General features: G+C 30.8%; 1 protein-coding gene across 2 annotated transcripts; it reads left to right on the forward strand.

The window, feature by feature from the left end:
- The first annotated feature begins 1,033 nt into the window (after positions 1–1,033).
- On the forward strand, positions 1,034–23,549 carry LOC114119172 (trichohyalin-like). 2 transcript variants are annotated; one of them, XM_050205884.1, is made up of 6 exons: positions 1,034–1,729; positions 15,755–16,583; positions 16,735–17,700; positions 20,318–20,579; positions 20,682–21,189; positions 22,639–23,549. In XM_050205884.1, the coding sequence occupies exons 1-6, from the start codon at positions 1,470–1,472 to the stop codon at positions 23,186–23,188; spliced, it is 3,375 nt and encodes a 1,124-aa protein (XP_050061841.1). In that variant the 5' UTR covers positions 1,034–1,469; the 3' UTR covers positions 23,189–23,549. The 2 variants fall into 2 exon arrangements, with proteins under 2 accessions (XP_050061841.1, XP_050061840.1); XM_050205883.1 differs by having other exon boundaries at positions 1,036–1,729; positions 15,755–16,646.
- Positions 23,550–24,547: the final 998 nt, after the last annotated feature.

The following is a 24,547-nucleotide window of genomic DNA, read 5'->3' on the forward strand; positions in this document are numbered from 1 at the left end:
GCACCAAATATTATATTAGAAAAGGATTTGACGTGTAGGCAGTTTCAATGATTATTTAGAAAAACTAAAATTTAAATCTTAAATAGGTATTGGGTACCTATATTTAAATAATAATATATAATATAGCGCATTAATGTACACATATTATACAGAAGTAAATATTTTCTGTTCCGCGGAATTTCAATTTTTTTTCTTGAAGATTTTCCTTTTTTTTTTTTTAAAAAAAAAAAAGAAAAGTTATTTAAGTTTGAAAAATAAACCCAACGCCGCGGATTTTGTAACGATGAAAACCTTTTTTTTTTTTTTTGTAATCACGATATCGGAAACCAAAAAACGTTGGTGACACAGAAAACATTGTCTTCTGCAGTGTCGCGGATAAGTTTGGTTTCTTAACTATATTTGATTTTATAGCTCGAGCGGTTATTTTTCACAAACAAGTAACGAGTGACGGATGGCGCACTCTTGCATACGAGTACATATAAATATATAATCACTGCGCTTCAACCCTTTCCCGTTCCACACGTCGGTCGCCATCTCTGGACAATGTTGTTTGCTGTCGTTTACGGGCACATTATTAATAATTATCGTATACAATATCAACCGACGCAGTCGTATTTTTACGATACAACGCGTTGACAATGTAATAAGGCTCTCACGGCCCACCCACGCACGCCATTAAAATATAAAGTCGTACGCTATATTATTAAGTATCGTTAATATATATTAACGATTTTCGTGTTATTTGTCTATTGACTCTTATATTTTACAATCACTGTTTGTTTTTCCACAACACGCTCTACTCGTATGATCGGCGTACCGAAACGGATTCGTTCACCTACATCTAGTGCGATCTCGTCGACGGCGGCGGCGTCGCAGTTATTTTCGTTGGCCGCCGTCCCTGTACCGGCGATCTCCGCCGCAGTCACCTCCGCGGGCCGTGCGCACGCGCGAGTTCGCGTCGTGTCCCTTACTCGTGTCGGCGTGTGTGTGTGCGTGTGACGACCGCGACAACGTGTCTCCGGCGCCGGCCGTTTAAATCGCTGTCGCGACTGCCTAGCGCCGCCACTGCATCAGCCACAGCCACCGGCGCAGCTCGTCCGTTGCTCCCTCTGCAGTGCATGTCCGTCTGTCCGTCTGTGTCTGTCACACGCACACTCGCTCGCTCGTCGACGCTTCCGATTTAGATGTAAAATCGAAAATCGCGAAAAAATAACGACGGCGATAAATTCGCGCGACTCGACAAAAATTTCACGAGGTGCACTCGACGATATATACATAATATTATATAATATATATTATCTCCGAGTCGTCGTATAGGCAGTGAGTAGGCGTCGCGGATTCACGCGCCCACGTGGCAAGGACTCACGGTGGCCTCGAACGGGGTAGTAGTATTGCACATCACGCGTCTTAAGCATATAAGAGATAGGCCCGGCCGAAACGTCGGCGCAGGTCCCTCGAGGCGTGACGCGATGCTGGTGACGCCGTCGGACGTAGTGGGCCGACTCGACATAGACGAACGGCGTCACCCGCGATCGGAGAAATTCGACGACGTCGGCGGAGGCAATGACGTCCGTGAAGGAGGTGGTGGCGGAGGTGGTGGCGGCGACGGCGGCGGTGGTGGCGGAAAGAAGCATCGCAAGCGGCGGAACCGTCGAAACCGCCAACGACAACTGCAGACCGCGGAAGATGAAGGCGCGGCCGAAGTCGTGTCTGATACGCCTCCGATAGGGTGAGTACCTACCAAATACTGCCTATTTTTATATAATTTAGGTACGGTGTTGAGACTTTTGTAAACGGTCGCTGACCGTTTTGGACGCGACGGTTTGATCACACCGTCGAGTTGAAACTTAGGTATAACCTGCATATTATATTTATTTTCCATTATATTATATAAGCTGCTACGTAATTTTCAACTATAGGTTTTTAACTTACCGGTGCTTGAATCAAAAAAATAAAAGTAGAGGCGGGACGGTTTAAAACACCGGCCTTATCGCCCTTATCACTTAACCTCGTGTCTTAATGTTTTTAATGTTAATGTGTGTACCGCGAGACAAAGTCTCTCTTCCTAAAGTTTCAATTCTCTTAACTGCATTTTGATTGTGTAAAAATATAATATTCACAGATTTATGATTCAAAACTTTAAAATGATATCTATATCACATTATTAAGGTACTCTTGGGTCATAATGAATTGTATTGTTTATTTGATTTATATGTAAATATCTTACTGACTATACTTAAACATAAACTCATAGGTAAACAAACAACGATACACAAATAAAGTGTCTGTCAACAGACTGTCTGTTGACATATTTTTCTTAAAAATCACTATAATTATTTTTGTCATTGATATAATAATTAATAATACACGACGATTTATTTACTATTTAATATTTACTGCATTTTATATGATTAACAAAAATTTCAAAAGTTTGAACACTTGAACAAAGTACATGTATAGAGGTACTGACGAAATTTCTTGATGATAAGTCTAGGCACTCGGTATCTTTTCCCCCTCAGTTCAAGCACTGGGTAAAATATAATCACTAATAATTAAATATAATTCAATACTCACCAGCAAAAAAATTTTGGGGGGAGTTTTTGAAAATCAGTTATTGAAAAGTAGAACTTATTTTTTCAAATTATTTTATACCCATCACGTCAATATACAATAGGTAAAATTTTATTTTGTTTTAAATCCTGTTTAAGTAATTTTATTTTTATTCAAATTATATTAATTATTTTAATTTTTATTATAAAAACCAAATATTTTGGGGGGTGTTTGAACACCCTCTGATACGTATGTAAATTTTATTAGTTAGTAATAAAATATATTTAATATTCATACATTCTAAACATAGAATATATTTTATTGTTAAAATCATTAATAATTATTTCCTAATTATAATTGTCTATTTTAAAAATCTACGTGACAACTTATACATCGACAAGTTTTACTGGTGTTAGAGTAAATAATAATTCTCATTTTCACACTAAACACTATAATATTTATGATTAGTGTGGTTCTTATCAATAAATTGATATTGCTTATAACTAATTTAAAGTAAGTCGAATTGGTTGGAAGTGTGTTAATAATACAAGGAATTATCGATGATAAGAATAATTATTTGTAAATCTAAAGTATACATTTTTATAACTGTCGTGTACATAGCAGAATATCATGGATAATAATATTATACTAACTATATCGCTAATAATAATATACATGCAAACAAAGATGCTAATTGATGCTTTTCCTCCAAGTTATTGTGGGTCATTATTAATTATTTAAGTATTTTATTAATATTTGACGTTAATAGGGATTAAGATAGTAAAATCAATTATCATTTATCAGTATATGTAAACAATCAAATGATAAATTTAGGCTAAATTATATATTATAATTTATAAAATTATATTAATCACGTATATCGTCATTTCTCTTTACTCATTACCTACAGTTAACAATCTAGCTTAAAGTTATCTAGAAAATTATAAAAGAAATAAACAAACGCCGTTGGTATAGGCTTTAATAACTACTTCCAAAGATATTAAGAATTTTTGTACCCCATCATAGTTCAATTCCTTTTAACTTAAACCGCATAATTGAACAAATTTTAAAATTGATGACAATAAAATTTGGACAATTAAATAGGAAAAAAAATTCAAAAATAACCATTACTATTAGATCAGTCATCAAAAAAATTTCATACAGCATTCATTGGTAAATAAAGCGTCTATAAGCGTCCCTAAACATTTATTTAATACTCCCACGAGTTATTTATACGCTTCATTTAACATTTATAATAACACTGATTTTAAATTTCAAGTTTATTCAGCTCAAGTTGACTGTGGTATGAAGTTTTCCACCCCTACCGTAATCCACATTTTATGCATAACACAGTATACGCTCGCTAGCTATTGTAACTCTAATATTGCATATTTTCGTCAATATAAAAAGAATATCATCCTGTATATGTAAAAAATAAATATAATATTGTTGGAACCTTGATAATTTTGATGTTTAAAAATGACATACCCGCAGAAACTACAATAACATACTTACATCTATTGTTCCTAAAAAAAATTTATTGAAAAACCATCAATGTCAATGTCCAATCAACTACCTATATTTTATTAGAGCAATATAAATAAATATACGAGTATATAGATAGTATCAACTATTAACGTTATAATACGTAAATACCTACTTTATACTAACCTTAGTTGTACTAAGGTTAGGTGGAAAATGAAAGAAAACAATTATCTCGAGATAATTATGTTTACTTTATGTTAAAAACATAAAGTATAACTTTATATTAAAGTTATAATATATATTAGTAGTGCAAGAATATTATATTTAACTTTAAGATGTAAAATTTAATAAGAAAACAATTATGCAAAACATAATGCAGTTAGCAAGGTACCTACCTAATTTATTGTATTTTAATTACTACTTGGGTCTCATTCAGTAATAATTGTGCAACTTAACATTTTGTTTTTTTTTTAGTAATAACTTACCATTTTGAAATGGTAAATTAATCCTATATTTCTGTTTATTGCACAATAGCTGTAATGGTTTAGTTTAATATCTACTTAATTTGTAAATCAAGAAGTATTAATCTGTTTTTTCTTATTTAAAACCATTGTTTAAGCAAATACAATAAACATGCAGTTTTTAGTTTTAATCACATTTATAAATATTAAGATAATATAACGTACAAAATATTAAAATGTTAAATAAATATGAATTTAACGATGTATTATTTTCTGAAAAATTACTCGAGAGTGAGTTCTATAATATTTGTACTAAAATCCAAAATATTATTTTTGTAGTGTCATATACCTATCGATATATCTACTAGCTATACAAAAACTAGTTACTTATATAGTCAAATATTAAAAGACAATTATTATATTATCCTCTGTAATCATTATAAATTTCACTTTTTAGCAATATGAATAAGTTGTATACATATAATATATTATATTATGTAATTTAATTAAATAGGAAAAACAAGTTCAAAAAGAAAATGAAACATTATTTACTAAATTTGGATTAGCAATAGTAATTAATTTACAACTTAAAAGTATAGAAATAATTAATATTAATAGCTATATAATATTCAATTATGTAGTAAGAATCAATTGCTAATAATTATAGAATAATAATGACTACCTTTTATCATTTATTAATATTTATAGCTCTATAGTAATAACATGAACGCAATTATGTTCGAATAAAATAATGCTACCTCGGGAAATTACCCCCCCCCCCTCGGTATAACAATATTAGATATAGCTGTTTTGGAGATATTAGTGTAGCACACACTACAGTATGCACAGGCTGTAGCCGTTGTTTTTTTTCATCTAAGAGGTGTATTTTTACATTTGATTTACATTAATAAAGATTAAAGAACGTTTAAAATTATTTATGATGAAAAAAAAAAAATTATTATTAATAACTTTGGAGTCTATTTTCAGCTTATTTCATGACGGTGCACCATTTTTTTTTTCTTGTAAACATTAACCTCTGAAGAGTAACGTATATTTAATAATGACCATAGGTGGTTTCGATCGGCTTTAAAGTGCTTACATTATTTATAAACAATATTATTATGAAATAGTGGGTCAGTTATCTATTATTTTTTAAACGTTTACGTCCTATGACCTACCTGTGGGCTGTCGATCGGTCGCGGAACACCAAAACATGTTTATTTCCGCGTAATCTGTTCCGATGAAAATGTCAATAAATAAAATGCATAATAATAATATTCGTACGAACCGCGCCGGTACGCACCGTTCGTACCAATTTTAAGTTTAAACGTACAGTGTACACCGGCTAGATTCGTCGTCGGCTACACTCAAGTCTCCCGCGCAAGCGTCTAATAATAGTTGACTGCGGCGACAAGCTACGTCCGCCGTTGTCGAAACATGAGATACCGCCGCCGCGAGTTTATAATTAATCGCATTTGCGTGCTCCGTGAATATAATTATTTTTTTTTTATAATAATATAATATGTTATTTTGTGAATTATTTTAAACAATATTATTATACCCACGCGTGGGGACAGATTTATGTAATATGAGGACTGAAAAAAACCAAAAAAGTAGGCCTTTCCTATAACTTAATGACTACTAGTATACAAAAGATCTATTTTAATATTATGATGGTTAAAAAATAAGTAGAGGTACTGCAGCAAAACTTATTAAAATTAATTATAGATACGGTTTTCTGAATTTCCTGTTTTTTTTTTTTTTAGTTATATTGTATAAAGTTATAACTATACAAGTGTATAAGTGTTATACCTAAGGATTATATACTTATATGCACTAAAATTGTTCGAAATATGCATTTATTTATGAACATATCATTTTAAAATATAAGTACTCAAATACAGTGTTTTGAGTTTTCATATAGTGTTATAGTCACAATTTTTTTTTATACGAGTTTGGGTTTAGATTTTGATAAAATTAATTTATTTTGTTGCATTTTTTTTTGCTCTTAAATGCGATGATAGACTAAAAAAATGTACACACCATTATATTGTAAACTATCGCTTTATTAAGAAACTAAAGCTACAATAAACTCTTTTTTAATTGAATTCTGTTCAGAATCATTTTTCGAATGAGACAAGTGCTTATAATTTAATTTAAAAACAAATATCTGGGTACAAACAATACATATAGACGGCTATGAAATGATAAAATTCGATATTTTTTTCACATTTTTCGATTATTACAATTTGCTCTAATTTTATTAGAATTATGTTTCTCAAGTACGTATTAAGATAAATATTTTTAAATTCAAATATAATCAAAATATATGCGATTGGCAAAATATACTATATGTTTATAAACAATAGTTTATATTTTAATATTTACCTATACGTAATTATAAAACAGAAATGCAGTAACAATAGCTTAAAACTTAAGATAACTTTTGAATTACAAAAAAATAACCAAAATAGTTATTCTCTGTTTAATATCTAATTTCATCAATTTTTTTGTAAAAAGTATTTATATTAATATATCTATTTTAGGTTCTGAGCGGAGTGATGAATGTTGATATTTACAATAATGTATATTTTTAAAATTTTTTTTTGTTTGTTTGTCATACTCAGTAAAAATGCTTAGATTACCTATCAATTTCAATATGATTTTTGGTAAGATGTAGGAAAAATTGTTGGGGAGGGGGAGGGGTAATATAATTCGATTAAAAGTAGTATAATCACTATATTTTACATAATATGATACATAATATTGTTTTCAAAATATTTTAATTCACTTTGAGCTGTTTATAGCTGTTTTTACTGTTTTTTTCCACAAATTTCGATAAAAATGTATTTGTTTGGCATAGAAGTACCTGCAACAATTCAATACTATAGGTTTATTATAGGTAAGTTGTTATTAATTTTATTTAAAAATACTAAAGATACCCAATACGTAGCCATAATTCATTGATGAGTTTTAATAAAATCACGAACATTTTTAAATTATTTTGTAATTAAAAATTATGTGAATACATAATATGCGATTTATATTCATCATTATTTAAAATTATAAAACCATGTTAAGTAATGTACCATTTTAACGCTATTTAATTATAATTACGTTTTAATTCGATACTGACATAATATTATATTATGCCGAGTATATTATAATATACACATATCAGTACAGTTAAATGGTGTGCCGTGTGCTATGTGAATAGGTTCATAGTACTTATACATAATTAAAAATTAATTTTTGATAATAACATTGCCTATAGGAAGTTAATAATGATACACGTAATAGTCAATAAACTAATAGCGAAAAGTTTTAAGTCCCCGTACATAATATTTTTAAAATTATACAAAAATAAAATAATTTTACTTATTTTTTAACTTAAAATGTTTATAAATAGAAAACCGTATATAAGTATTTTTGATATTTTTAAAATGCTGTTAAAAAAACTTATTAAAAACCTTGTATTAATTAAGTTATAATGCCTAATTAGTGAAATTAAAATATATATACCTAATACATTTTTACCTAAAAAATAATTTTAAAATATTTATGAGTTTAACAAATGTTGTTAATAATTTAAACTTAAACGGCTAAAACATTTGAAAATTTCAGATACCTATAAATAGTTTGGAATTTATCTAAAAATTAAAAAAATTATTATAAATTATAAAGTAAATAATTAATTTAAGACTTAAGTAATAGTGAAATTAAAAGTTTCTAAGATTAACATCTTTTGAATTATACTAGAAGGTCAAAAATAGGTAATTATGGTTTTTAACTTACCTTTGAATATCTAATGTTGTCAATATATTGTATATTATATTATATCAAAAAATTATGACAAATTATTATGGTATTCGCTAACATTTATTTTAACTCCAGTAATAAATCTGACGAGGGAATTTGCCCTATATTTAAAGTTTAAAGTATTAAAATTTTGAGTGACAAAATTAATTATGAGTTACAAAATAGTTTAGAAATCGCGTGATTCTTAAAACATTTTAATTTTTAATATTTAAAAAAAATTGGAAAAATGTATTTTCATTTTTAATTGCCATATAAATAATTTAACGAATCATGTATGAAATGTTAAAGCTTTTTGGCTGATAAAAAAATAATAGATCAACATGAATCTAAAAAAATTTTTTTAATATATATAGCTCAAGAAAGTCAAACTATTTTTAAAACCAAACAACATGCAGACAATTTCAATCCTAATAATTAGTAGAATTTTCAAATATTTGTAACTATCTATAGTAAGATATTATCACGTAAATATTTTGTTTTTATTTTTATTTTTCCCGATTTAAATTTGAAAGAAAATTATTTACTTTTATCCAAGTACCAATACTAGATCCAATTTTCTACTAGATATTATACAAAGTTAAAGATGGAATGATTTCTAGTTTCTACTGCTCTTATAGTTGATTTCTGATCATATTATATGTAGTATGTATTATAATATAGGTTTTATGATTTTTTGATTTATAAATTATTTTAGTTTATTAATAATAATAATAAATATTAATCTACCTAGATTGAAATTTGTATTTACGAATAAAATGTTATTTTTAAACAAAAATTTTATTTCTATGTATTTATATGTTTGTAATAATTTCACAACAGAACTTTTAAAATTGAATACGTATTTCATTTAAATATTTAATAACAACTTTTTTATGGGTATTAAAAATCTGGCATTAAAAACCATATAATGCTAAGTATACCTTTCTTTTCTAACAATGAGAAATTAATAAAGACTGAACTTAAATAGAATTTTGCTTATTAATGCAACTTTTCATGTTGCCATATTTTGTTATATACATAATGCTTTAAAGCATATACCTACTAAGTTAAAGTAATGGGGTCATAAAATAATTAACGTATAATCGATCTATGCAGTAGGTTTAAACGTAAGATACTAATCATTTTGTAGTAAGAAATTATAGGTACTATAGGTTTTACTTTTTACCATATTTTAATGTTAGTAATCACAATTAATTGAAGTTTAAAAACTTATTTTTTCTTGGATTTTTACAAAACATTCCGTTAAAAAATTAATTATGTGGATAAAAACTAACAATAAATTGATAATTTTTTTTAATTTCTTTAATATACTTCACTTAAATAAAAAACCATAACTAGAAGTCTTAACAATTGTGTTTCAAAATGAATTAAACTTTCTTTATTTTCTAAAAAGATTAGGTACCTTATACACAATAATATTGTATTATAGTGGTTTTATAATAGTTTTGTCTTGCTTAGTTTTTTAGCAGGTGATTGACTTCAAATCTGATTACGTATCCGCCATCTAGATTGAATTAAATAGTAAATATTTTCAGAGAATTTGTAGGAATATAATCGTAATATTTCAGAATTTTGATTTCGAACGAAAGTCGTGTCAAGGTAAACTGACTAGAATTTAATGTAAGACTATTGAGATGTCTTATAGATTTAAAGTTTTAACATTATATTATAATACTATCACAGTAGGTATTAATTGTTTATAGAACCATTCGAATCTCATATTATAATTCTATACAGACATAACAAACAACAAACGTCTCGATCCAAGTATGATACATCGGTGCTATATTATGTAGTTCTGCTTTCGTTCGACAACGGGAATCGTAAGTTCTCTACGCATAGATGGCAGCCACCCAGTTTGTCCAGACAGCATATTGTTGGCAAGATATTGCGATCTCTCGCGGAGCTGATTAAACGTCATGCTCATTCGGTAAACGGCTCCATACACAATCGTCTTTTATTTCTACTAAATTTCAAGCTGGACACCAACACGTTTGAATTATGTTCATCTATTCACTATTGTAATACAAATATTATGTAAGCAAGATTTTCGCGATTAGAGAACATTGATTTATTGTCATCTATAGCTGTCACCTATTCACTTGCGCAGTTCACAAACGCTGGTTATGAAACCTTATTATTAGCAAAGTTTCTAGAAATTTTAAGCTTCAATAATTGAGTAATTTGGATGATTAAAATCAGGACGGGCTGTTATATAATTTAATGCACTTTAAAATTGTTAAATATGCATAAATAATAACAAATTTGTATCTTAAAACATTTAAAAACCGTTGAATTACTCAATTAAAAAAAAAAACAATTATACTAGGTAAAAAATATTATAAACAAATCATTGTTGAGATTTATGCTATTTTATAGTACACATAATTTAATTGTTTATATAGTACTCGATTTATTACTATTTGTCTGTGTTTAAAAATAACGATCGCATACTTCTAAAGCGGAACGCAATATATTATTATATAATCGGAATTAGTAATTATTTATTGTTTTTGCAAAATTAAAGTGAAATTATTAATAATTGCACCAACGTTCACAAGTAATCGAACTCATTCAGTTTTATAACCCAAATATTTCTATAAGTATGTATAATTTACACTATAATTTACGATATTAAATCACTGATCGCAAACTACATCCATATGGTCATAATGTTATGATATGCAAGGCTGGGCAAGTTAACGATTTTTTTTTAACTCGTAAAGTTAAGTTATTTTAAAATAATAAAATTAAGTTAAAAGTTACTTTTTTTCGTTAAATCGTTAAGTTAGACGTTAAAGGGATTGGAAGTTAAAATTTTCTAATTAATTGCAAAATAAAAAAATCCAGACACATAGGTAAATTTAAAATGATACATCAAAGTATTAACCAGTTATCAAAAAACCTACTTTTCTTAAAACTTTATTCAAAAATTTGCATTATTCTTTGGACGAAATTAAATTTAAAATAATTTAAAATAAAATTAACTTATTAAGTCAAAAGTTAATTTGAAAAAAACTAACGAGTTAATTAACTTAACGTTTTAACTTTTAATTCGTTAATGCCCTGCAGCCTTCATGATATATATATATATATCATATATATCGTATTATGTGTATGTTATAGTATAGTGATGTGTACATTCAATCCAAAGCGCTTATACACTTAAAACTTGACGACGATCGCCGAGACTGACGACGGAGGCTTATAATACATACATACGAGACTGTATTATAACCGCGCAAGTGTGTATATAATTAGAAAAACACTGCTCGTCCCTTCGCCCCTTCTACACTCGCTCAATGACCACCGAAACCTTCTTCCTTCTATCCGAGTCGTTCACTATATACACGCAACAATACTCGGTGCTATAGTATTGTGTGGCCCTATACATATACACACAGTATATATGCGTATATTGCACTCGTGTGTATAAATTAGTTATTATTAGTAAAGTGCGGTGGCGGCGTATTGGCAGCCGGCGGCGGCGGCACGCCCGTCTTAGAACTTTGGCGCTCATTGCCATTGACGTCGTCGGCATTGGATATATTATAATATTATTTGGGTACCTACGCGGCGACACACGAATTGACGAATCGTTTCGCAATCGCCACACTGCAGGTCGTGTGCATTATAACCGCAAGTCCGTCACCTCGTTCGCGTGTACCGTCGTCCGTCGATTGCAATAATAGGTAATCAATTAATAGTATACCTAATAATACCCATTTACAACGCTGCAGTGTATATCGTCACGTTATTATGTAGGTACGTATTGTTTTTATTATAATTATAATATTGTTGTTACATAGTGTCATAACGTCATCGTCTTCGATCCAACGCCAATATTGTATTACGGTGATTCAATACGCGTGTTTTATTGCCCACGCGCGTTTAAAGTTTGATTATGATATTATTATTACCTACTCGGTTACATCGTTATGTCTGCTATTAAATATCGATAATAATATAATTAATAAACGGCGTTAAGACCGCGTGCGCCTGTAATAGGGTTAATCGGTTTTAATGGACGAACAACACGACGGTGATCTGTAAAATTGTCTAGAAAAACAAATTAAATAAGAACGATTTACGATAATACAGAGGAATACAATAATAATATTACTTCGTTCGAGCAGAAGTTTAACATAATATAACAATAATAATATTATGTACGTATTGATTCGATGTTATTGATCTGTACATATCTTATTATGAAGGAATATATTTATATATGATTTACTAAATAATATAATATGCATTAAAAACGAGTTAATTTTTTTAACATTAATTAAAAATAATTTTAATTTGATAAATAAAAAAACTATAATCAATTATTACTTTAACGAGGCCAAAAAAAAGTTGTTAATTTGCCCAGATTTCTCTTACTTAAGTATCGCACGTTTACATTCACATATCACATAGGTAATAAATGTAATTTTTCAAATACTTTAAACTTTGGTAGGTACTTAAGTTACTGGACGCATCATGTAGCTACAATGAAACTTAATTTTTATAAAATTAAAAACCTAATGAATATTTTGTAACGATTAATAAATTACGTGATCGTTTTATCGATACATACCATTACACTGAGTGAAAAAAAAATTACATAATGAACGGACTCATCACGAATTACACGTTATACGTCATAATTGTCGCACTACTTTGATATATTTTATAATATATAAAGGTTGAGTGTATTAATTTAATTTTAGTATACATTACTCGGTTTGTGGTTTTTTTTTTAATAATGAAGTACCTATTCACTATACATTGCTGAATATTAATATTTCATAATAATAGTTAATTGATTAGTATAAATACTATAATATATTAAAATATAGTATAATTAAGTACTACAAAAGTTATGGAATTTAAATTTTAAGGCAAAGATAAAATTGTATTAGTTAAAAGTTCTGAGTGGAGCTCAACTTATTCATAAAAAATATAATATTTAAAAAAATAAATGAGTAATCATTTAAGCTTCTATATTTTTTAACTATTAAAATATATTGACTATTAAACATACCACGATACAACTCATATAAGATTAAACTAAACTAATAGTCTAACTATTCTATGCTATAACTTTATAATTAATATATTATAGTCTTTTGTTAAATATAATTAATCAAAAACTAAAAATTATGCATTAGTATGATGAAACTAATTCTATTAATTTATTGTAGAAAAGATTGGTAAGTGGATGTCTCTACCTATCTAGTAGCGTATGCATGTTAATTTGAATTCAATGATATAATATAATTCTTATTTATAAATGTTATTGGTTTATAAAAATAATTTCTTTCGAACTATTTTTTTTTTTACAACTAATTATTATTATAGATTTATAAACCAATAGCATTCCTTTATAAACAAAAATGTTCATAGTAAATATCAAAATACTTGTATGAGCACCTTCCAGGGTTGGATCCTTCCTTTTTTAAATTAGTCTATCTTCTTCCCAGAAGATCTATCCCTGTACCAAATTTAATCACAATTGGTTTAAGAATGCATAAAGGACAGACAGACTAACTGACATTTTTTTTATGTGTACAGATTATTAGTTTTTAATTATTATAATAATGCATGTTTATAACATGCATAAATATCATAAAACAGTAAAAAGAGATTCAAGTGCTAATTAAAAGATAATATTTTAAAACATAAATCAAAAATGTTATTGCGTTTAGCAAAATTCATAATAACATTAAATATATACATATATAAGTTTAAATCCCACGAATATTGTTTTTAAATTATTATATGATATTTAAAATATCATTATTTATCGTTTAAACAAGTAATTTCGTCTAAATTAGAACTTAAAATGTCTATAAAAATTAATTGTCCTTGTACATTTTTTATACTTTATATTTTCTTTAACTTTCAAAACTTAGATACAAAAAGAAAAGGTTTTATGAATTTTTTTTCGACGAAATTCGTTATATTTTTAATATTTTTATACAGATACAAAAACAACTTAAACAATTTTTTTCGGGTTTTGTATTAAAATTTCAAAAATTTAGACCCAGCAAATAATTTTTTGTCGTAATTTATAAAAAAAAAAAAAAAAAAATTCAAGTCTATAAATAATTTAGAAAGAGGTTGAAATGCATATTTGAAATTTTTAACATTTTATCGTAGATAAAAAACAATAATATAAACATTTACAAATTTCAAGTGTCTACAGTTAGTTACATAAATAAAATAAAATCGATTTTGTTAAAAATTAAATTTGCGTAAAACTTCCCATTTTTCTTAATTTTTTGTTTGTTGTTTCCGATTATAAGAATAAATACCAGGCATTTTTAAATGTGACTTATTATTATGGGCTACTGCCTACTAGCTAGAATCAATTTTATAACCAAAATCAAATCCATTTTCTAAAATCGAAGCATATCATGAATTAATAATTGTTGTTATGCATTGTATAAGCAAAGAAATCATGATAAAATATAAGTTACATTCAGTGCTCAGTATAGAATCAAAAAATCACTAGTATAATATTACAATATTATGTATCTGCAGGTACATTAAATTACAATAGTGCATTTATGCCAATATATTATCATTCAGATCTTTATAATTCGTTTCACAAAATAAGTATAATATATTATATTATCGTTTATAATTCAATTAATAACACAGTTACAAAATGCAGTAGTTTTTTTTTAGAAATATTGGAAAACTCTAATATATATGACCTTTATGAACTGTATGTAGAATAAATTATCTGCTTTCTTATTTAGGTATTATCTGAGTTAATTTCTATACTATAATTAGTGTAAATTTGGAACTTAGAAAAAAATATAATTACATTAACTATTTTATTATGTATAAAAAAACATTACCTTGTTATATCTACTTTACCGTTTAAAGTTTAAAAGCTAAAAATAGCAATAATTTCGAGTGTAAAATGTATACATACATTGTGTAAGTACCTAATAAAGGGTTGGCAACAGTATTCAAAGAGTCTCATATCTTAATAAATTCCTTACAATATCGAGCAATAACTAATAAGTTGTATTGCTGCTATACATTTTTATTTTATTTTAGTCTTATACATGTATAAAATATCAACAATACGTTCGTAGAAAGCAGTGGATAATACAACACTGTAATGAATGATTGACAAGTGATTTTAGAGCCAAAAAATCAATTGTAACAAAAATATAAAAAAATAATACTTTTTAGTGATCACAACATTTTTATCAATCCAAAATACTTAAATTGTAGATTATTAACTGCAATGATTTATTTTCCTCATAAAAATATTAACATGACGCTTTGGGAAATTAAGTTAATTTAAAAAATATGATTACCGCTGTTCTGGTACCTAAACCTTTATCTGATACTATAATACATTATAACTAAGAAAAAATGTATTTCACAACATATCAACTGTTATTTTAATATATTTATTTTTTTATCCACAGAAGTGACAACTATCGCCAATCTGTCATTACGGCTAAGGTCAACGACGAACCGGCCGAATCCACCACGGGCGGTGCTGTCGCAGAGGCGGCAACACCCCTGACGGCGGCACAAGTGGTCAAAGCTGTTGTCGGTGCCGACGGCGTCACTGTCTCAGAAACCACCACAGAAACTTCCACAGAAACCGCCACAGAGGAAGTAAACAATATGGAAGTACAAATTGACGACGAGATCGACGAAGACGACGGCGAACGGTACTCGCCATGTTCACTGTCATCGGCGGAAGACGAAAACAGCAACGCCATTGACGGTAGCCGTCAGGTGACTGTCATGAAAACGGCGTGCAGCAAAGGCGACGTTGACTGCAATAACGACTTCAAAACTCAGAGCAATGACCACAGTTGTAACGGTGCTGCGCCAGACTCGACCACTTCACCACCTCCAGACGTCATAATGCACCACAACAACCACGACATTATCAAGCGGAAAAATTCGCGACGAAGCCGCCGCAAACGCCGATCATCCTCCGCTGCCGCGGCCGTTAGCGTTCCAGACGTCCAGATGACGCCCGCGATCGGTCCGGTTGGCGAAGAGGAATCGCTGGAACCGTCCCCATCACTGCCGTCAGCAGCGCAGATGAACGTGACGAGTACCGTCATAGACACTACCAATAACGACAACACCAATATAAAAGACTGCGACGACGACGCCACTGCTAAAATCGTCGGCATCAATACCGCTGATGCTGGTACGACGATTGTCGAAACTACCTCCGCCAACGATGACAGCGAACAACAGTCCACGGCGACGACTACACTGCAATCACAACAGGTAGAGTTGTGGCCCGATCAAGGCTCAATCTTATCGGCGACGACTACACTGCAATCACAACAGGTAGAGTTATGGCCCAATCGTGGCTCAATCTTATCTTCGCCGTAGGTTTTCCCTTATAATAATACGTTTTTTTCTATTTCTACAACAGCAGCAACAGGAACCGCCATCATTGATCTTGGCCGCCGCACAAAATGGGTTGGAAAGAATGGCGGCCACTGTAGCAGCTGTCCAGGACGTGGAGAGTAGGTTGTTGGACGACTTCGAGTGGAAGCTCAGCGAGGTACACCGGCAATGGAAACAGCGTATGTCAGAGCGCGAACTAAAGATGGCCGAGGAGTTGGATACGAAGCAGCGTAAGCTGCACGAAGAAATGGAACGGCGGGCGATGGAGCTCGCGGAAGAAGTGATGAGACGCGAGCAGAAGATGGCCGAGGAGATGGTAGAACATGAGCGACACCTCAAGAGCGTGTTGTTAAAACGGGAAAAGGACCTAGAGGAACGAACGGCCGCGGAGGTGGCCGAACTTAAGCGAGAGTTCGAAGAGATAGCCAAGGCCCAACTGGACGAACGGAAAAAGTCGTTAATGGCCGAGGCGGAGGCAAAGGTTGCCAAGCGAGAGAAGGAGCTCAAGGTGGAGGCGGAGGAAGCGATAGCGGCGATGAAACGAGAGCGTCGGCTGGCCGCGGTGGAGGCTTCGAAGCGCGAACGGGACGCTGTGGCGACGGCACTGGCGGAAGCCGCGAAGCGAGAACAACAGATCTTGGCGGACGCGGACAAGCGAGAGCGGGATATCATGGCCGAGGCCGATCGCCGGCAATGGGAAATGGTCGAGTTGGAGGTGGCCAAGGCGGCCAAGCGGGAACGCGAGTTAAAGGCTGAATTTGCGGCCCGGGAAAGGCAACTGGCAGCGGAATCGGAGGAACGGGAACAGCGCGCGGTGGATGCGGCCGAAAGGCAGGTGCGTCGCCAGTGGCGACAGTGGGAGCGGGATGCAAAGGCTGAGAGCAGGAAAGCGGTGGAGGAGGAACAGGAGCGGGCAGAGCGTGAGCTAGCCGAGGCACGTACGGCGTGGGAACGCGACAGAATTGAAAGGATCGCCGCACTGGAATCAAGAGTGAGTTGTATTGTCTCTTTAATATTATAATAAAATAATATTATGCCAACCATCGAATAATCGTTATATTATTGTGGTCGGTGTTTAGTGTTTATGCTTGCAATGTTAAAAATGTATTGGACATGACTAATTATGTATATATATATATTATAATTTCGTTAATGCAATTACAAATTTGTAAGAAAACAAACAAAAACTGGAATTAGCAGGGACTCTTAGTCGCTTAGAATCAAACGAAATCCTTTAGTTAAATTATTTAATATTATCGTTAGAGTATCTCGAAAGGTTAGGTATAATATTTATATTTCACAATTAAAATTTTAATTTCAATATTCAATATTCTATTTCTCAAAATCGTTATTTATAGAAATATGATTTGTGGTGTAGGGAAAAAATAGTAAACATGTTGAAGTTAAACACATAGTTGCAATAGTTTATTTCGATACCTAGTTATAATAATAACAATTTCTATAACGGCTCAACAGCTTTATAGGTACCTAATAGTTATCGCTAGAATTTATTGTTAAAATATTAAATATAATTTAAATTTAGGGCGGCCAGATTTAATTGTTAATATTATGGTAGTATGTTTTTAAAAATTGTCTTGATATCTATGAAAATGTTCCTGAAATTAATACTAATATTTTTTTTGACGAAACTAACACAAAAATATTTTACCAAATTCTGTATAAAAATCTAAGAGCACAGATCAGGTACAATATACAAAAAATATAATATCATACATTTTTAAAAGTTGAGTAAAATGTATTGTTTTTCAGCTTTTGTGTATTAATTATATCTTTTTACGTTTAACGTATTATATAATTGTAATATCAAATTGATTTCGTTTTCTTCCATAGTTCCATTATCTATTGAAAATAGGTTAGTATAAAAAAATGTGTTTTCTTTCATGTAACATTATAAAATTTATTTAAAATTCGTCTTCAGTATTTAATAATATATGATTTCTAACTAATAACTAATAAGCTCATATTTAATTTGTATAAAAAAGGCGTATGTATACTTAACATACGTAAATTATGCATGTATATATTATTAACTATATAACCATCTTTTCTTCTGTTATGGCTATGACACTAGAAAAAAAATAGTACATAAAATCATAGCCCATTTTGATTATGATTTTGTGCCCAAACGTGTCGCGTGTTAGAATAAATTACCTAAATGTGTTTTAACCCTTTATATAATATAGTTACAATATTCAAATTTTAATTATAAAAATAAAATTATTTACTTACTAAATGGTTCTTAAGATAATTTACTATATATTTTTTTATTATAGTTAGTCTATTATAATTGGTAACTGTTTTTAAATGATAAGTAAAAGTGCAGATATATTTATATAATATTTTATTATCGTTTACAAAAAAGAAAAATAACTTTAAGGTTTAATTCGACTAATGAATAAGTCAAATATATCTTTGTATAAATGTATTTTTTAATTGATTAAAAAAAAAATGTCACGTACTAAGCAATATATTTTCAATTTAAATGGTGTCATATAGTCTTAAAATATTTTAGAAAGCACATTTTATCAATAAATAGATCATACCGTACATATTTTAAAAACATTTCATCACTCTCTTGGCGTCAATTCAATGCATAATAATACATATTATAAATGTAGTTAATTCGAGACAGCCTTAACATTTGCACTAACAATAAGTATAATTGAAAATTAAAAAATAATTTAGCTAAACACTTAACTCAATATTGTAAAATGCTAAATATCATTGTAACAACGAATACTAATTCTTTTATCTCCCCTTGATATTTTATAGTGGGGGAAAAATATAATCATATTAACATTTTAATAGTTAACAGGTACATTTAGTTTACTCATATACAATAAACATTACCTACTAACTTAATATGTTATATCCAATGGCGTATTTTCAATAATTTCTTGGGGGGGATTTTCAAATTTTAAAAACCCCATCTGGGTAACACAAATTACAAATAAGATACTCCATACCAAAATAATTTAACTAACCTGTCTTAGACAGTTATATAAAAAGTCTATGTCTATCTATATCGTTAAATTATTAGAAAACCCATAATAAAATATTTATTTAACATTAAGTAACTTTTTTTTCCTCTGGGGGGGGGGGGGGGGGTTGAACCCGACCCCCCCCGTAAATACGCTACTGATTATATCCAATATCTTCATCTAACTTGGCTTGATAAAAATTTTACTTTTATGTTTAACATTATAATAACGTGGTTGCTGTAATTTATTTATATTTCATACTCATGATACGATTCAGAATTCACTATATTATGTGCTTGATCGTTATGTTAGTAAGAAAAAAAAAATTACAATAACTATTTCATGGATGATAAACTACCGGCCATAAAATTTGATTTGACGATACTTCAACTTCTTATTTTACTATTTCTATATATTATTCGCAATCAAAATAGTTTTTTCGTTTGAAAAAAAAAATTAAATAATATAATTTTCAAAAACATGGATAAGATATTTCTCAGTTTGCTATATCAAAAAAAAAAATATAACTTGGTATTATTCACGTAAATTAATTGCGTGATTGACGAATGAAGTGTAAAATAATATATATTATATGTCATTGCGCAGTGGACGGAGCGCATGCACGATGCTGTTCAAGCAGAACGAGCCAGGGGAGCGGCGGCAGTGGAAGATCTTCGGCGTATCAATCAGGACGAACAGAAACGGGCTGTGGCCATTGCCACTGCTGAGGCAGCTGCCGAGGCCTGTCGTAAGGCTCGGGCTGAAGCGGATGCCGAGTTGGTTAAGCTACGCCGAGCTGTAGATACGACGGCGCTGTGGTACGAGGACTTACTTGACGCAGCCCGCGCTGAACGCGATCGGTGCATAGGTGAGTAAAAAATTATAATATTCTGACAGTGAGAGACTGCTATAATCAATTATTATTTTAAAAATGTAGTATTAACTAATTTTACTTTGTATCTTTGTGTAGAAAGGGCTGACGAAGTGGAACGGAAACTGTCAGAAGGGGAACGAAAACAGTCTGAAGCGGAACGGAAACTGTTGGAAGTGGAACTGAAACTATCGGATGCTGAAAGCGCCAAAACGAAAGCAGAGGAAGAGCTGGCAGAAATGTCAAAATGGCTAGCGACAACGGAGAATAATCTGGCTATAGCTAGGAGCGATATCGTCAACTTGAAAAATTTGTTGGTACAGTCAGCCAGTCGGCAGGCAGAAACTGAGAGCAAACTGCTAGTGGCGGAACACAAAATTACCGAAATGGAAAAAAAGTTGGCCGCCTCTGTGGCTGTGAAATTAGTTAATAATCGCCACAATGATGAAGATGACGAGGATGAAGAAGAGGAAGAGAACAACGAGGATGAAGAGGGTGGTGACGGAGACATAGAAAGTGGAGCTACAGGTACAGGCTGTGGTGTGACTGACGAAGATGACATGAATGGTGAGACCGAGCCGAAGAGCTGCTGCGTCCGAGCTGTCAAGTAAGCATACTTGTTTACATAACATAATGCTATAGTCGAGTGATTTTAGGTGGGCTGGTCTCAATATATTCATTTTTTCTTTTTTAACTTCGCTCTTAACTATGTTGCGTCAGCCACCCTCCTTTTGATATGATTTCATGGTGTTCTGCCCTCTGCTTTTTTATTAAATAAATCACAATATATACTAATAAAAATGGCTGTTTATAAATTATAAATTTAAATCTTCTATTTTTGATTTTATCAAATTCGTTAATAATCTTTGTAGCAAGATCTTGTAATAAAATTGAATTTTCTTTTTTCTTTTTTCAATTTTCAATTATTATTTATGGTAAAATTATGAAAATACGTAGTAGTCATAGACGTCAGTAACAAAATATGTCTAGATAGTAGACACTTCTTATAATCCAAAAACTTCTTTCCGCTAATTTTAAATATATGGTTGTTGACTGTTTGTGGATACATGCTTTTCCTAGAAGCACTCGATTATCGATTAATTTTATGTTTATTAATGATTTTTATAGATAGATAATTGTTCATGACACAAAATCTGATCAATAAACGGCTTTCGGATACACGAATACGCTGATATATTTGAATTTCATATTCAGCAGTACTCGTTGTAAATCAATAAAATAACTCTAGTTTTTAATTTTAAAATTAATCTTTTGGATATATTTAAAGGATAGGTACGGATACGCTTATTAGACACACTTCTGATCATTCTTACTGTCTCCGAGTTACCTTTTCTCATAACATGACTTATTAATCTCAATCCATTTATTTTTTATTTTTATACAATTAGCACTACTCATACATTACATTTAGTGAATTCAATTCTTGTTTTATCCTTTCTTGTTATTCCACATATTATATTCACCTTAAGATTCTCATCTCTGCCACACTCACCCTATGTTTTGTTTTATTAACCACTGTCCTATACTTTGATCAATACAGTAAGACTGATCTTACAACTGTTTGATAAAAATTTATTTTTTAATCTAACGTTATCCTCTTGTTGCACAAAATATTTGATGCTTTTCTGTAGAATATGTTAATTTTTATATTTTCGTTAAATTTAGACATAAAAAATTTGCTATTTATTTTGAACGATAGTTTACTGAATAGGAGAGCGTACAATACAAGTTACAGTTTGATAACTATGGGCCCATCATAAAAATTGAATTAAAATTGAATACTTCTATAGTACATAGGCTTGAAGTTTACTTTTATTATGTATGTGTGTAGAAGGTAACCTAAAGTAGTTATGTGATAAAATTAAAAACATTCTGATTTTTGATAAGTTACTTGTAGATCTATTTCTATATATAATTTACGCTGTTTATGATTAAGTGTTTTACATATCGTATACTTAATTTTAATTACCTATCGATATAATAATTGCACACTGCATAGTGTATTAAAAGTAACATTTGATATTTTATTCAATAGGAGACGAGTGGCACAATTGATCGTGGCACATGGTCAGCGAATGGAAGAACAGCGTGAACGGCATGCGCGGCAGATGCGTCGACAGCTGGAGATGTTGATGGACCAACGCCAACAGCAGCACCATCATCAACAACAAAAGCATGATCAAAACCAGCATCCCCAACAAAAGCAACAGCAACAACAGCAGCAGCAGCAGCAGCAACAACAACAACAACTCCAGCAAAATGATCTGGACGAGCGTCATCAGCAGGAAGAACATCAGCAGCAGAATCAGGATGGACAGAACGATCAATGGCAACTCCAGCAGCGAAGGCGTCGACCCCGTGGAGGTGGGGTCGTCGGAACCGAAAGAACTGAAGCAGGCAGCGACCGCACACCGCAACCGCATTCATCACCGCCTCCTTCCAACGGCGGCAGCGGAAGTAGCAGCAGCAGCCGGAATAGCCGGCGCCGGAACAAGCACCGCCAACAGCAACAGCAATTGAACCCGAATCCAAACCAGCAGGGACCTCCACCGCCACCCAGACCGTCCGGAAGACCAACCGCATGACAAATAACAAAAGCCACTGAATTATTATTTTTACTCGTATGATAACTATTTCTATTGCGTGGCATGAGCTCACGTTTGTTTATAATTATTTATTTACGACTGTACCTATTTATTTATAATTATTTATTTGGGTTTTTTTTTATTTATTATGGCGTGTGTGTTTCAAAAATACTCATTTAATTTTACTACTTTATACTTATTATATCATATAAACATTATAATATTATACTATGTGTACCGTGGCTGTTTGAGAGAGTGTAAATCGGCCACGAATGCGTCCCTCAGAGACGACGAATTTTTCAACCCTCACCCTTCAACATCACGTCCCCTTTTCATAATAAAGAACTTTACGCACATCGAATACGATTGAATGTTGTTCATCTCTGATTATTTTTTTTTTATCTAAACACTACTCTTATTTTATTCAAACAGCAACTACGTTACACCCGTGAGTCATATTATATTTCACAAAACTATTAAATAATTGAATGGCTATAATTAGGGTAACCGAAAAATAATACCGTTGGGCGAGTGAGAAAGCATTATGGCTGTTATAAAACGGTAAAGTAATTACTCCTTTATAAGTTATAGCACTGGTCTAACGTATTACACCGAGTAAAAAAAATTATATGATTTTTGTTACCATATAAATACGGTTTCGTTACATTTTAAAATGATATTGGTGAGTTTATAGAGATGAACAGTGGTTGTTAAATTTTTAAAACGATGAAGAATCGTTCTCGTGTTTGGTCACGTGAAAAATATTAATAGGTATGTTATCGTTTAATTTTTAAATCATCCATTATCATACTTAAGTAACGAATTGTGAAATTCGACTGCAGACAAGCGCTGTAACTGTCTAAAACAGACTCTGTCGAAGTTTTCATTGTATATAAATGCTGTATTATTTAATATTCAACCCAGAAAATCGGAAAATAATTAATTATTCTCACGAGTTTACGATTTTAGACATTTTATGATAAAATAAAATACATAATGATTATTAATTATTATTATTGTATTACTTTTGAGTAGGTACCCAACCTACACAAGAGTATAACATATAACACACAAATATGAGTCTGAACAATAAGGCGTTATGTATAAGCAATATAGTCTTGTATCGATGAGTGCATGTAACGTAAATAATTTTAATGATACTCTTTTTGAAATGTGAAAAATGTATTTGGGTAACGATTCATATAGTTAAGACAGTGTACAATATTTAGACGTAAAGCTTGATAAATGCAATAATTTAACAATCCGCACGATCGTATTCAATTATTTAAACATAATTTTGTTAGACGCACACGTTTATACAAGTTACGACTTTACGAGTTATTGGGAAAGTAAATTTTT

The sequence above is a fragment of the Aphis gossypii genome, chromosome X (assembly GCF_020184175.1).
Source record: "Aphis gossypii isolate Hap1 chromosome X, ASM2018417v2, whole genome shotgun sequence".
In the NCBI taxonomy this organism is placed as follows: Eukaryota; Metazoa; Arthropoda; class Insecta; order Hemiptera; family Aphididae; genus Aphis; species Aphis gossypii.

Coding starts and splice junctions, on each gene's coding strand:
- LOC114119172 (XM_050205883.1), top strand. CDS start 1,470: ATGCTGGTGACGCCGTCGGACGTAGTGGGCCGACTCGACATAGACGAA. Junction 1,730..15,754: donor TCTGATACGCCTCCGATAGG/GTGAGTACCTAC, acceptor TTTTATCCACAG/AAGTGACAACTATCGCCAAT. Junction 17,701..20,317: donor TCGCCGCACTGGAATCAAGA/GTGAGTTGTATT, acceptor GTCATTGCGCAG/TGGACGGAGCGCATGCACGA.